The sequence below is a fragment of the Tachyglossus aculeatus genome, chromosome 7 (assembly GCF_015852505.1).
Source record: "Tachyglossus aculeatus isolate mTacAcu1 chromosome 7, mTacAcu1.pri, whole genome shotgun sequence".
Classification (NCBI taxonomy): domain Eukaryota; kingdom Metazoa; phylum Chordata; class Mammalia; order Monotremata; family Tachyglossidae; genus Tachyglossus; species Tachyglossus aculeatus.
The window spans coordinates 47,113,124-47,125,506 of record NC_052072.1 but is presented as its reverse complement, the minus strand read 5'-3'; the positions used below and the strand labels follow the sequence as shown (position 1 = coordinate 47,125,506).

The window sequence follows — 12,383 nt, the reverse complement described above, 5'->3', positions numbered from 1 at the left end:
CAGTCCAGGGTGATTGTCAGCTCTGCTGGAGTGTGGGCTTCAGTGCTTCCCCTTTGGGGTCCTGGGCAGCCAACATCCAGCCCTGGTGCCCCCAGCCAACACTCGGCTGAGACCACCCTAACCCTGGGTGCCCAAAGCAGTGACTGAACGGCAGCAGAAGCACTGAGAGCTGAGTTCAAAAGTAGCAAGCTAACTTGAGTTTATTAGAACACCCTGAACGTTTCTTGATGTTGAGACAACACAGCCAAACAGCTTCCCAGACAGGCACACAAGAGATCCTCCTTCTTTTGTAAGATAGAGTCCTGGAGTGGGGAAGGACATGCTAAAGAGCCTTTTGCTTGAGCCAGGCCCAGGGGTACACTGCCAGGGAGCAATACTGGGTGATGAACTGGACTCTGATGTGGTCCAGTTCTGCTTGGGGTTGTCTGTCATGGGGCATTGTGCTGGGGTCTACCCTGGTCATTGGTGTGGAAGGAGTCTGGATGGGGAAGGGGGACAACAAGGGGTCGGTCTTGTCCGTGTGGGGCTCCCTGTTAACAGCAAGACTTCTGGCCGGAGGTGACCCCGCAGCCAGCGGACCGGCTGCAGATGGGTCGGCAGATCATAGAGACACAGGAGGCGGGCCGGCAGCAAGAAGGCTGGCAGGGGGCAGGCGCGCAGCAGCTGGAGTCGCAGCCAGCCGGCTTGCAGCAGACGGGCACACAACAGACCGGGCGGCTGCACACTGGGCGGCAGAGGAGCGATACGCAAGAAGCGGGGCGGCAGGAGGTGGAGATGCAGCAAGAGGGCTGACAGCGAGAGTCTCCGCAGGAGGCACTCAGGCAGGGGGTGGGCATGCAGCAGACTGGTTTGCAGCACACAGAGACACAGCAGACTGGCTTGCAGCAAACGGGGATGCAGCAAGAGCTTTGGCAGCCAGCGGGTTGGCAGCAAGGGTCTTGGCAGCAGGAGTCTTGACAGCTAGCCGACTGGCCGCAGGAGTCTTGGCTGCAAGACTGTTGGCAACAAGATGGTGAGCAGGAGCTGGTGCAGGCCAACTGGCAGGGGCTGGGGCAACAGGGTGACTGGCAGCCGGTGGGCACGCCGCAAACTGGCCGGCAGAGGAGAGCCACGCGGCAGGTGGGTGGGCAGCACACCGTGCTGCAGCAAGCGGGCTGGCCACAGCTGGGTTCGCAACAGGGTGGCGCGAAGCAGGGAGGTTCGCAGCAGGTCTCTTGGCAGTTGTCCAGGGCATAGGATGAAACGTTGCAAGAACCGGGCAGGCAGACGAGGCTCCCGCCACTGCCCTCGCTCGAGCAGACGGAGGCGGCAGAATCCATGGGAACGCAGGGCCCGGGGCAGCAGTTGGCGGCCATGTCGTCAGTGGATGGATACAGTTGGTCTGGACTGGTGATCAGTGATGAGTGGATGTGAGTGAACATCTCCACTCTGTGTGTCCTTTTTATATGCTCCATGGCCCTCTGGAATTGTTGCAGGGCATCATTTCCTTGTTGTTGTTGTGCACGTCAACTTCCTTCTGAATAATTCAGAAAAATAATAATAATAATGGCATTCATTAAGCCCTTACTATGTGCAAAGCACTGTCCTAAGCACTGGGGAGGTTACAAGGTGATCGGGTTGTCCCACCGGGGGCTCACAGTCTTAATCCCCATTTTACAGATGAGGTAACTGAGGCCCAGAGAAGTGAAGTGACTTAGCGTGGACTATTCAAAAGAGCATGGGCCTGAGAGTCAGAGGACCTGGGTTCTAATCCCAGTTCTGCCCCTCGTCTGCTGTGTGCCCTTGAGCAGGTCACTTGGCTTCTCTGTGCCGTGGTTGCATCATCTGTAAAATGGGGACTAAGGCTGTGAGCGCCGTGTGAGACATAGACTGTGTCCAACCTGATTAGCTTGTATCTACTCTAGCACTTCGTGTAGCGCCTGGCACGGAGACAACACTGAGTCGATACTACTTTTATTTAAATAAAAAAAAACCTAATTTATTGCGGTGACTGTACGTGCCTGTGAAATTGGAGTCACAACAACCTTAGCTTAGTTTGTGGCTGACGTGGCCCATACAGTTTCCAGTCTGCTCTCCTTAACCCCTGACATAAACTGATGGTGAAAGCGTGTTAGCTCAGGGCTAGTTTCAGCTGCCAGTCGATTCAGGGGTGGGGATGGAAAGGCCATTCTAAACGAGTGGTCCTAGGATTCAGTTCGGCGTTGGGTTACTAGCAGTCCTAAAGCAGCGGGGTGGATGTACGTGCCTGTGTGAGGTCCTGTTGAATTGAGCCCAAACCCTTTTGAAATCATCCTCTTGGCTGTAAGCTCACTATGGTCAGAGAACGTGTCAACTTGTTCTCTTATACTGTCAATCAATCAATCAATCATATTTATTGAGCACTTACTGTGTGCAGAGCAATGTACTAAGCGCTTGGGAAGTACAAGTTGGCAACATATAGAGGTAGTCCCTACCCAACAGTGGGCTCACAGTCTAAAAGGGGGGACAGAGAACAAAACCAAACATACTAACAAAATAAAATAAATAGAATAGATATGTGCAAGTAAAATAAATAAATAAATAGAGTAATAAATATGTACAAACATATATACAAATATACAGGTCCTCTTCCAAGCACTAAGAACAGGAGTCTACACATAGTAAGCTCTCAATAGATAGCATAGATTGATTGATTGATTAATCTAGTGTTCCAGGAGGCTGACCTAGAAGAAGCCTGGACAGAAGCCTGAGGGGTCACTACATAAGGAAAACTGGGGGGTCCATGAGGGGTGAGGTTTGTGTTCAATCTATCTGCACCTGCTCATTCCCTTCTTCTCCTTCTTTACCTGTTGGAATGTGCTGTGATGGGAGAAGGCTTCCCAGCAAGTGAAATCTCTTCCCTGCATCCCGACACTTGCCTGCCCGGATGTCCCCAGCTCAGGGCTCATCCTGTTCCAGCTCTGACTGGAATGATAGGGGAGCATTTTGGACCCCATTCCAGAGTCTCCGCCCAAGTTCTGAATCCTCAGCCAGCCACGAGAGCCGGAAAGTCAGGGCTGGCAAGCCGGCATCATTGTAGTGACCATCGACTCTTGCCCTTCTCTTGACAAAGACCCTCCTCTGCCTGCTCCTCCACTTTTCCTTGGAATCTAAGTGACTGGGTGTCTGAGGGTAGATATCTCCTGGTCCTCCTGTCCTGACTAGAATTCTGGTTTTTGTACAGTATCCAGTCCCAGAAACAGTATTTCGGGAGCAAGGGAGTCCCCTGACCACCAACTCACCCTACCTGGCAGGAGCCCACTAAGTGCAGACCCATGTCCACAAGCGCCTTGTCCTTTCCCAAGGGAGAGCAGCCTGCAGATTGGCTGAGTTCGAAGGGAAAATGAGGTGGTGCTTTATTTCGAGGACATTTTGATGTAATAAGTAGAACCACGCCGCAAGTCGGTGTTTTCAAACGCTGGATGGGGGCAGTGGAAATGGTTTTGAGGATTTAGGGTGTGAGCAGTCCAATATCACTGTGAACTCTGCCAGAGTGACTTGCCCTCAGCCCAAATCGGCCTCTCCTTTGAGGTCCTGGGAAGAATGAGGTCTTGCCAAGAGGACTAGGCCACCTCCGGCCGGATTTCCCTAGTTGGGACTTGGCAGAAGCTGCCCTAAACTTGTAAGCCCAGAGCAGTGTCAGAGAAGTCGCACCATTGAAAGCCAGGTTTGTTAGAACCAATTCACTTGAGTTTATTAGAGTCAACCCGCAGGTTCTTGGACTGCGAGACAACTCAGCCGAGCAACTTTCCAGACACAGACAGAAGAGATCCTTGATGAATGAAAGACAGGGTCCTGATGGAAGGAATGACCAGCTCAGGAGCTGCGTGTTTGAGCTGTGGCCAGTGGCCCCACGGACTTTGTCGGGGAGGGATCCTGGGCCAACACTGGGGTAGTAGAGGCCGGCTCTAGCTTTGAGGGGCTCCCTCTCAGCAGCAAGACTTCTGTCCAGAAGAGACCCCACAGCCAACGGGCCGGCTGCAGATGGGTCGGCAGATCATAGAGACGCAGGAGGCAGGCCGGCAGCACGTGGGCTGGAGTGGGGCAGGCGCACAGCAGCTGGAGTCGCAGCCGGCTGGCTTGCAGCAGACGGGCACGCAACAGACCGGGTGGCTGCACACTGGGCGGCAGAGGAGGGATACGCAGGAAGCGGGGCGGCAACACGTGGGGTCACAGAGAGAGTCTCCGCAGGAGGCACTCGGGCAGGGGGTGGACACACAGCAGACTGGCTTGCAGCACACGGGGACGCAGCGGACCGGCTTGCAGCAAACGGGAATGCAGCAAGAGTCTTCACAACCGGCAGATTGGCCGCAAGAGTCTTGGCAGCAAGAGTCTTGCCCGCAAGAGTCTTGGCAGCAAGATGGTGAGCAAGAATCGGTGCAGCCCAACTGGCAGACGCTGGGGCCACAGGATGGCTGGCAAACTGGCTGGCAGAGGAGAGCCATGCGGCAGGTGGGTGGGCAACACACCGTGCTGCAGCAAGCGGGCTGGCCGCAGCTGGGTTCACAACAGGATGGCACGCAGCAGGGAGGTTCACAGCAGGTCTCTTGGCAGTTGTCCAGGGCATACGATGAAACATTGCAAGAACCGGGCAGGCAGACCAGGCTCCCACAACTTCCCTCGCTCGAGCAGATGGAGACGGCAGAATCCATGGGAACGCAGGGCCCGGGGCAGCAGGTGGTGGCCATATCGTCAGTGGCTGGCTACAGCCTGGCTGGTTAGTGACAAGTGGTGAATTGGATGTGAATGACCATCTCCACTCTGTGTGGGCCCTTTATATACTCCGTGGCCTGCCAAATTTGTTGCAGGGCATCATTTCCTTGTTGTTGTTATGCAGGTCAGTTTCCTTTTGATCGACTTATTAGCGGTTGACGTAAGTGCCTGTGACACTGGACTCAATTCATAGCATCCTGAGTTTGGTTTGCGGCTGACGTGGCCCATTCAGATTTCAGTCTGTCCCCCTTGGCTTCCAAACATACGTTGACAGTGAAAGCGTGTCAGCCCGCGGCCAGTTTCAGCGGTGTGATGTGTTGACGTTAGATTGGTCAGGCGGGGATGGGGAGGCTATTCTAAACCAGTGGTCTTAGGACAGGCTGTTATAAACCAGTGGTCTTGGGATCCTGTTTGGCACTGAGTGACTAGCAATCCTAAAGCAAGGGAGTGGGCGTGTGAGGCCTATCTTGTTTAGTAAACCACAAACCCTTTTGGAATCATCCAGTGAATAGGGTGAGACGGCCTGATGATGGCAATGGTGGCAACATCCAGGTCCAGAGTCTCTCAAAGGAGCACTAGCAGACCGCTCAAGGCCGGGGAGTGTTGTTGGTGGGAATCAAGGCCCTAGGACCCCCTCTACCACCTCAGAGCCGGTGAGAATGAATTGAACTTTGCTCTCTCTTCTGCACGGCAACAATGACAATGACTTCCTTCCCTCTTTGGCTCCCATGCCTATTGGCTTCACCCTATGTCCTAGACTTAAGTCCTGCCTTAAACCCGCAGTGCCCCCAACTCCCTTCTTGTCCTGGAGGCAACTGGCAGTGCTTAATACTGTACTCTGCACTTCAGATGTATTTAATCAATACTATCACTCCGATCATAGAATCTAATGACGCGGGAGCCACTGGATTGACCCTGTCCCCATATCTTCCTCACCCAATTCCCATCCACCCTCATCCATGTGTATATATCTATAATTTTATTGATCTATTTTGATGCTATTGATGCCTGTCTACTTGTTTTGTTTTGTTGTCTGTCTCCCTCTTCTAGACTGTGAGCCCACTGTTGGGTAGGGATCGTCTCTATCTGTTGCCGAATTGTACTTTCAAAGCACTTAGTATAGTGCTCTGCACACAGTAAGCACTCAATAAATATGATTCAGGCCCTGCGGGGACCATTTTATGTCTGCATTCTGGGGATTTGCCTCTGCTCTGAGTGTGTGTCAGTGGTGTAATAGGGCACTTAGTACAGTGCCTGGCACACAGTAAGTAAGAGAAGCAGCGTGGCTCAGTGGAAAGAGTCCTCTGAGCTTTGGAGTCAGAGTCAGAGGTCATGGATTCAAATCCCAGCTCCACCACTTGCCAGCGGTGTGACTTTGGGCAAGTCACTTCACTTCTCTGGGCCTCAGTTCCCTCATCTGGAAAATGGGGATTAAGACTGGGACAACCTCATCACCTTGTAACCTCCCCAGCACATAGAACAGTGCTTTGCACATAGTAAGCTCTTAATAAATGTTATTATTATTATAATTATTATTATTCTGTCAGGAGCCTTAGTCCAGCACCACCTTGCAGCGGGGGGTAGTGTTGGGTTTTCCCATCCCTTTCAACACATCCCCTGACATGATTCCCAAGGGATGGGAAAGGCATGGGTCCATGAGCGGCTGAGGTTTCTGTTCAAAGTGTCCACATCTGCTCACCCCTTGCTTCTCCATCAATGGCTGGTGGAATGTGCTAAAATGGGGAAGGATGTCCAGACAAGTGAAGTCTGTTTCCTACATCCCTACATTTGTTCCCCCAGATGCACCTGCCTCAGGGCTCATCCTGCTCTGGCCCTATTGGGAGCAGCAGGGGAGCATTTTAGATCCCACTATGGAGTCTCTTCCCAAGTCTCTGGGTCAGTGTTCCCAGAGTGACTATCTAACCTTGCCAATCCCTTAAGCAGGAGTTCTCTGAGGTTCTGCCATCCCAAGACCCTAGGGATGCCCTACATCCCCAGGGTTGCTTCCTTTCCTTGGCATCTAAGTGACCGGGTTTCTGAGGACAGAGTGTTCCTGGTAATAATAATAATAATAATAATTAATAATAATAATGGCATTTGTTAAGTGCTTACTATGTGCAAATCACCGTTCTAAGCTCTGGGGAGGATACGAGGTGATCAGGTTGTCCCAGGTGAGGCTCACAGTCTTAATCCCCATTTTCCAGATGAGGGAACTGAGGCACAGAGAAGTGAAGTGACTTGCCCAAGGTCACCCAGCTGACAAGCAGTGGAACTTGGATTAGAACCCATGACCTCTGACTTTGTACGTATTTATTCTATTTATTTTGTTAATATGCTTTGTTTTGTTCTCTGTCTCCCCCTTCTTGACTGTGAGCCCACTGTTGGGTAGGGACCATCTCTATATTTTGCCAACTTGTATTACCCAAGCGCTTAGTACAGTGCTCTGCACACAGTAAGTGCTCAATAAATACGATTGAATGAATGAATGAATGACTCCCAAGCCTGTGCTCTTTCCATTGAGCCATGCTGCTGGTCCTCCTATTATGAGTAGAATTCTGTTTTTTGCATAGTATCTAGAGCCAGCAGCAGCATTTCCTGGAGCGAGGGGGAGTCCCCTGACCACCAACCCGCCCCAACTGGAACCACCAAGTCAGGGTGGAGTTACCTCAGCAAGTGCCTTGTCTTTTCAGTGGATCGGCTGAGGCTCGAGGCGTTACCAGGCAGTGCTTTGCTTCGGGGACACTTTGATGTAGTGAGTAGAGCCACGCCACAACTCAGTATTTTGGGTCAGTGGAGGGGGATAGTGCATGTGTGCTTGAAGAGGTGAGGTATGAGCAGTCCGATGTCACAGTCACCCCTACCAGACTGTCGGCCAGGGGGTTTCCCCATCCCTCAACCCAAATCGGCCTCTTCTTTGAAGTCCTGGGCAGCCCGGGGTCCTTGCCAAGAGGACCGGGCCACCCCCGGCCTGGTGCCGTGGCTTGGACTTGGCTGACGTTGCCCTAACAGATGAGCCAGAAGCAGATACAGAGCAGCAGCAGCAGCAGAGACACTGAGAGCCACGTTAGGTAGGAGCCGGCCAACTTTGTTTATTAGTCACCTTGGATGTTCCTGGGCTCTGAGACCACTCAGCCAGGCAACTTTCCAGACCAGGATGAAAGAGATCCTTTGAGAGGGCGAGGCGGGGTCCTGGAATATGGAAGGACCCGCTCAGAAGGCAACTTTATGGGCCCCAAGGACGTTGCCGGGTGCGAGGCCGGGGGTACGGGACTGGCCTTCTGGGTGGCTACGTAGCTGCTGGCCCGGGCGTCATGGGGCAGCATGCTGGGATCCGTTCCGGTCACTGGTAAGGAAAGGGGCAGGAAGGGGAGCAGCTCACTAGAGGACCACCTGGGTTGGCAGAGGCGGCCTTGGCTGTGCGGGGCTCCCTCTCAGCAGCAAGACTTCTGGCCGGAAGAGACCCCGCAGCCAGCGGGCCGGCTGCAGGTGGGTCGGCAGATCAGAGAGACACAGGAGGCGGGCCGGCAGCAAGAAGGCTGGCAGGGGGCAGGCGCACAGCAGCTGGAGTCGCAGCCAGCCGGGTTGCAGCTGACGGGCACGCAACAGACCGGGCGGCTGCACACTGGGCGGCAGAGGAGGGATACACAGGAGGCGGGGCGGCAGCAGGAGGAGTCGCAGCAAGAGGGCTGGCAGTGAGAGTCTCCGCAGGAGGCACTCGGGCATGGGGTGGGCATGCAGCAGACTGGTTTGCAGCACACAGGGGTGCAGCAAACTGGTTTGCAACAGACTGGCTTGCAGCAAACTGGTTCACAGCAGACCGGTTTGCAGCAAACTGGTTCACAGTAGACCGGTTTGCAGCAAACTGGTTCGCAGCAGACTGGCTTGCAGCAAACTGGGAGGGAACAAGAGTCTTGACAGTCAGTTGGCTGGCAGCAAGAATCTTGGCAGCGTGCTGATGGGCAGCAAGAGGGCTGGCAGGAAGATGGTTGGTAGCAAGGGGGCAAGCAGGAGCTGGTACAGGCCGATTGGCAGCCGCAGGGCCCGCCACAAACTGGTCGGCAGAGGAGAATCATGCGGGAGGCGGGTTGGCAGCACGCCGAACTGCAGCAAGTTGGCTGGCAGCAGCTGGGTGCACAACAGGGTGGCCCGCAGCAGGGAGGTTCACAGCACGTCTCTGGGCAGTCGTCTACATGATAAGATGAATCATTGCAAGAACCGCGCAGGCAGACGGGGCTCCCTTCACTGTCCTCGCTTGAGCAGACGGAGACAGCAGAGGCGGTGGGAACATAGGGCCCGGGGCACCAGGTGGCGGCCATATCTCCTGTGGCTGGGGATGATTGGACTGGTTTCCAACGGTCAGTGGGATGTGAATGACCCTCTCTCCCCTTTCTGGGCCTTTTATATCCTCCACAGCTGGCCCAATTTGTGGAATGGCATCTTTTCCTTGTTGTTGTTGTTGCTTAGGGCAACATCCTTTGGAGCAGCTCGTTAGAGGTGGATTCAGGTTTGGTGAAATTGCCTTCAACTCACGACATCCTTAGTTTGGTCTGGGGCTGACGTGGCCCTTCCGCCCTGTTGCCTTCCACCGTCAGCTCTCAAACAAACGTTGAAGCCCACTGGCATTTGGTTGGCAGGGCAGGAATGGGGTAAGAGAGGCTTTCCCAAATGTGTCATCCTGCTACCTTCTTCTTCCGTAGCTGATTAGCTACCCTAGAGCAGTGGCCTGTAGGTTGTGAGGAGTGGTAGAGGCATATGGTTTTGTGGTCCTGTTTGGTTGGACACAAATCCTTCTGTAAACATCCAGTGCGTAGTCATCACTGGCCCGATGACTTTGTGGGTGGGAATATCATAGTAAATAATAATAATAACAATTATAGTATTTGTTAAGTGCTTTCTATGTGATAGGCACCCTGCTAAGTGCTGGGGGAGATACAAGTAAATTAGGTTGAACAACATCCCTGTCTCACGGGGGGCTCACAGTCTCAATCCCCATTTTACAGATAGGGACAGAGAAATGAAGTGACTTGTCCAAGTTCACACAGCGGGCAAGTGGTGGAGCCAGGATTGTTGTGCCCACCCCAACAGCCATGTGCAGTGTCGGGTGGCAGGGAATATCTGGTCCCAGAATTCTGGCACTTGGCCTCTGCCTTCAGGGTGTGTGAATGCGGGAATGGGTTCCCATCAACCAAACAATCAAACAGTGCTGTTTAATGACTGCTTATTAGTTGCAGCATTCATTCATTCAATCGTATTTATTGAGCGCTTATTGTGTGCCATGCACTGTACTAAGCATAGTACTAAGCACTTGGGAGAATACAATATCATCAATGTTACTTCATTATCAATGGCACTTATTGCACGCTTACTGGGCACAGAGCACTGTATTAAGTGCTTGGAGGAGTACAATACAACAGAGTTGGTAGACACATTCCTGCCCACAATGAGCTTAGAGTCAAGACAATAGTATAAGCAGTTACCATCCAGCCTAAAGAGGTAGCAAACTAGTGGAGGAGGTGGACAGTAAAATAAATGACATGTAGTCAAGGCATCCAATTGTAAGACTATATATACAAGAGCTCTGTGTGTGTGTGTGTGTGTGTGTGTGTGTGTGTGTGTGTGAGAAGAAAACCTAAGGGTTAAGAGGGCATGGACTTCAGCACATAGGTGAGGGGAAGGAGTGGATTCTGGAGAAGGTGTGACAATAGACCTGGCCAAATTTGGTGACTCAGTGGAAAAAATAATAATAATAATAATGGTATTTGCTAAGCACTTACTATGTGCCAAGCACTGTTCTAAGCGCTGGGGTAGATATAAAGTAATCAGGTTGTCCCACAGGGAACTCACAGTCATAATCCCCATGTTACAGATGAGGTAACTGAGGCACAGAGAAGTTAAGTGACTTGTCCAAGGTCACACAGCTGCCAAGTGGAGGGGCTGGGATTAGAACCCAAGACCTCTGACTCCCAACATCAAGCTCCCTGTAGTTAATCTCTAGAATGCAAGCTCACTGTGTGCTGGGAATGTGTCTGCTTCTACTGCTCTACTGTACTCTCCCAAGTGCTTAGTACAGTGTTTTGCACACAGTAAGCACTCAGTAGATTCAACTAAATGAATGAATAGTTGGCGAGAGATGAGTCTAGGTTGTGAGTTTGAGAGACAGGGAAAATGGTGATGATGTAACAAGTGATGGGAAAGTGGAGGGGGGGTTTAATGGAAGATAAGGAATTCAGTTTTGGATATATTAAGTTTGAGGTGATGGTGGGATGGACGAGTAGATGTGTCTTGAAGACAGGAGGAACTGCACAATTGCAGGGAAGGAGAGAGGTCACCTTAGGACGTATAGATTTGGGAGCCTTCTGCAAAGAGATTACAGCTGAGGCTATGGAAGATGATGAGCACCCCAAAGGAGTGGGTTCAAATAGAGAATAAAAGTGGACAAAGAACTGAATCTGCAGGGATCCCACAATTTAGAATGAGAAGTAGAGGAAGAGACAATAAAATAGACAGAGAAGGAAGCATCCAAGGAACCCAGGAGAGGAAAGTTTTTCAAAGATATCAAGGCTTCTTAGTGTTTCCGGAAGGGGATATTCCCCATTATCAAAGCTTACCCAGAAGACACCCTATATAGTAGATGGCAAGGAGAAGGTCACTGGTGACTCCATAAAGAGCAGTTTCACTGGAGTGGAGAGGGTGGAAACTGGATTTGAGTGTTTGAAGATGGAGACAGCAAGAGTGAATACTGAGGAATGGTCATAGGAAATGAGGGACGATACCTAGAGTGATGCCGAAGGTGCCAAGTAGGGATTTTTACAAAAGGAGATGTGTAGGCATCTTTGAAAATGGAGGGGGCAGGGCAATTGGCGAGTGATCTGTTAAAGTTGGGAGTCCGGGAGAGAAGAAAGATGAATGCAAATGCATTAATAAGCTATGGGGTAAGGGGGTCAGAAGTGAAGATGGAGGTGATAGATTCTGAAAGTAAGCAGGCGATCTACCTATCGAGCATCAGCCGGGAAAGATGGGAGAGTGAATGGGACTGTTAAGAGTGGATAGTGACTGAGTAGTTCAAAGGAAGTTTTTGGGGTGGTCACGATCGTTGTTGGTATGAGGCTTCTGTCCAGCAGATATCCTGTGATCGAGGGTAGAGTGGAATGTTCTCATCGTTGAGCACCATGCCTGGCATGATTGCCAAGGGGAGTTTGGGGAGACTGGCCAAAGAGAAGTCTAGGGAGAAGGCTTAGGGGCCACTGCAAGAGTGAGGCTTCAAGGCCCTGAACAGATGAGGAGTCTAGTCAAGTTTTCCTCCTCAGCTGGTCCCTTGTTCCTCTGTCAGTCTCTGGTAATATGTGCTCTTCCCTGAAGATCCAAACCTGTTGAGCCCAGATAAACCAGTATCAGGGCTCATCTTGCCCCTGGACCTCATTGATGTGGCATGTAATCTTTGTCCAAGCGTTTGGACCTCCTGGGGGCCACAAATAACCAGTCGGAAGAGAGCCACAGTGGAGTTACTTTGTAATCTGGAGAAGCTCTTGGGTATGTCCTCTGGTTCCCACTATTCCAAAGTGGCTAGGGTTACAGGCCTTAGTGCCACTACTTTTCCGTGGAATCAAGGTGACCGGGTTCTTGAGGATGGAAGATTCCTGTCCTTGTCCTTA

The 12,383-nt window shown here is 51.9% G+C and overlaps 4 protein-coding genes across 4 annotated transcripts in view; 1 reads left to right on the top strand and 3 right to left on the bottom strand.

Moving 5' to 3' along the window:
* TSPEAR (thrombospondin type laminin G domain and EAR repeats) overlaps positions 1–12,383 on the top strand; it is a 196,812-nt gene that overhangs the window by 31,463 nt on the left and 152,966 nt on the right. The window lies entirely within an intron of this gene.
* Positions 534–1,319, bottom strand: LOC119930639 (keratin-associated protein 10-3-like). Its single transcript, XM_038749177.1, has one exon. The coding sequence runs from the start codon at positions 1,317–1,319 to the stop codon at positions 534–536; it is 786 nt and encodes a 261-aa protein (XP_038605105.1).
* On the bottom strand, positions 3,948–4,670 carry LOC119930641 (keratin-associated protein 10-3-like). The gene has a single exon (XM_038749179.1). It carries the CDS (start codon positions 4,668–4,670, stop codon positions 3,948–3,950), a length of 723 nt encoding a protein of 240 aa, XP_038605107.1.
* On the bottom strand, positions 8,163–9,047 carry LOC119930834 (keratin-associated protein 10-12-like). Its single transcript, XM_038749537.1, has one exon. The coding sequence runs from the start codon at positions 9,045–9,047 to the stop codon at positions 8,163–8,165; it is 885 nt and encodes a 294-aa protein (XP_038605465.1).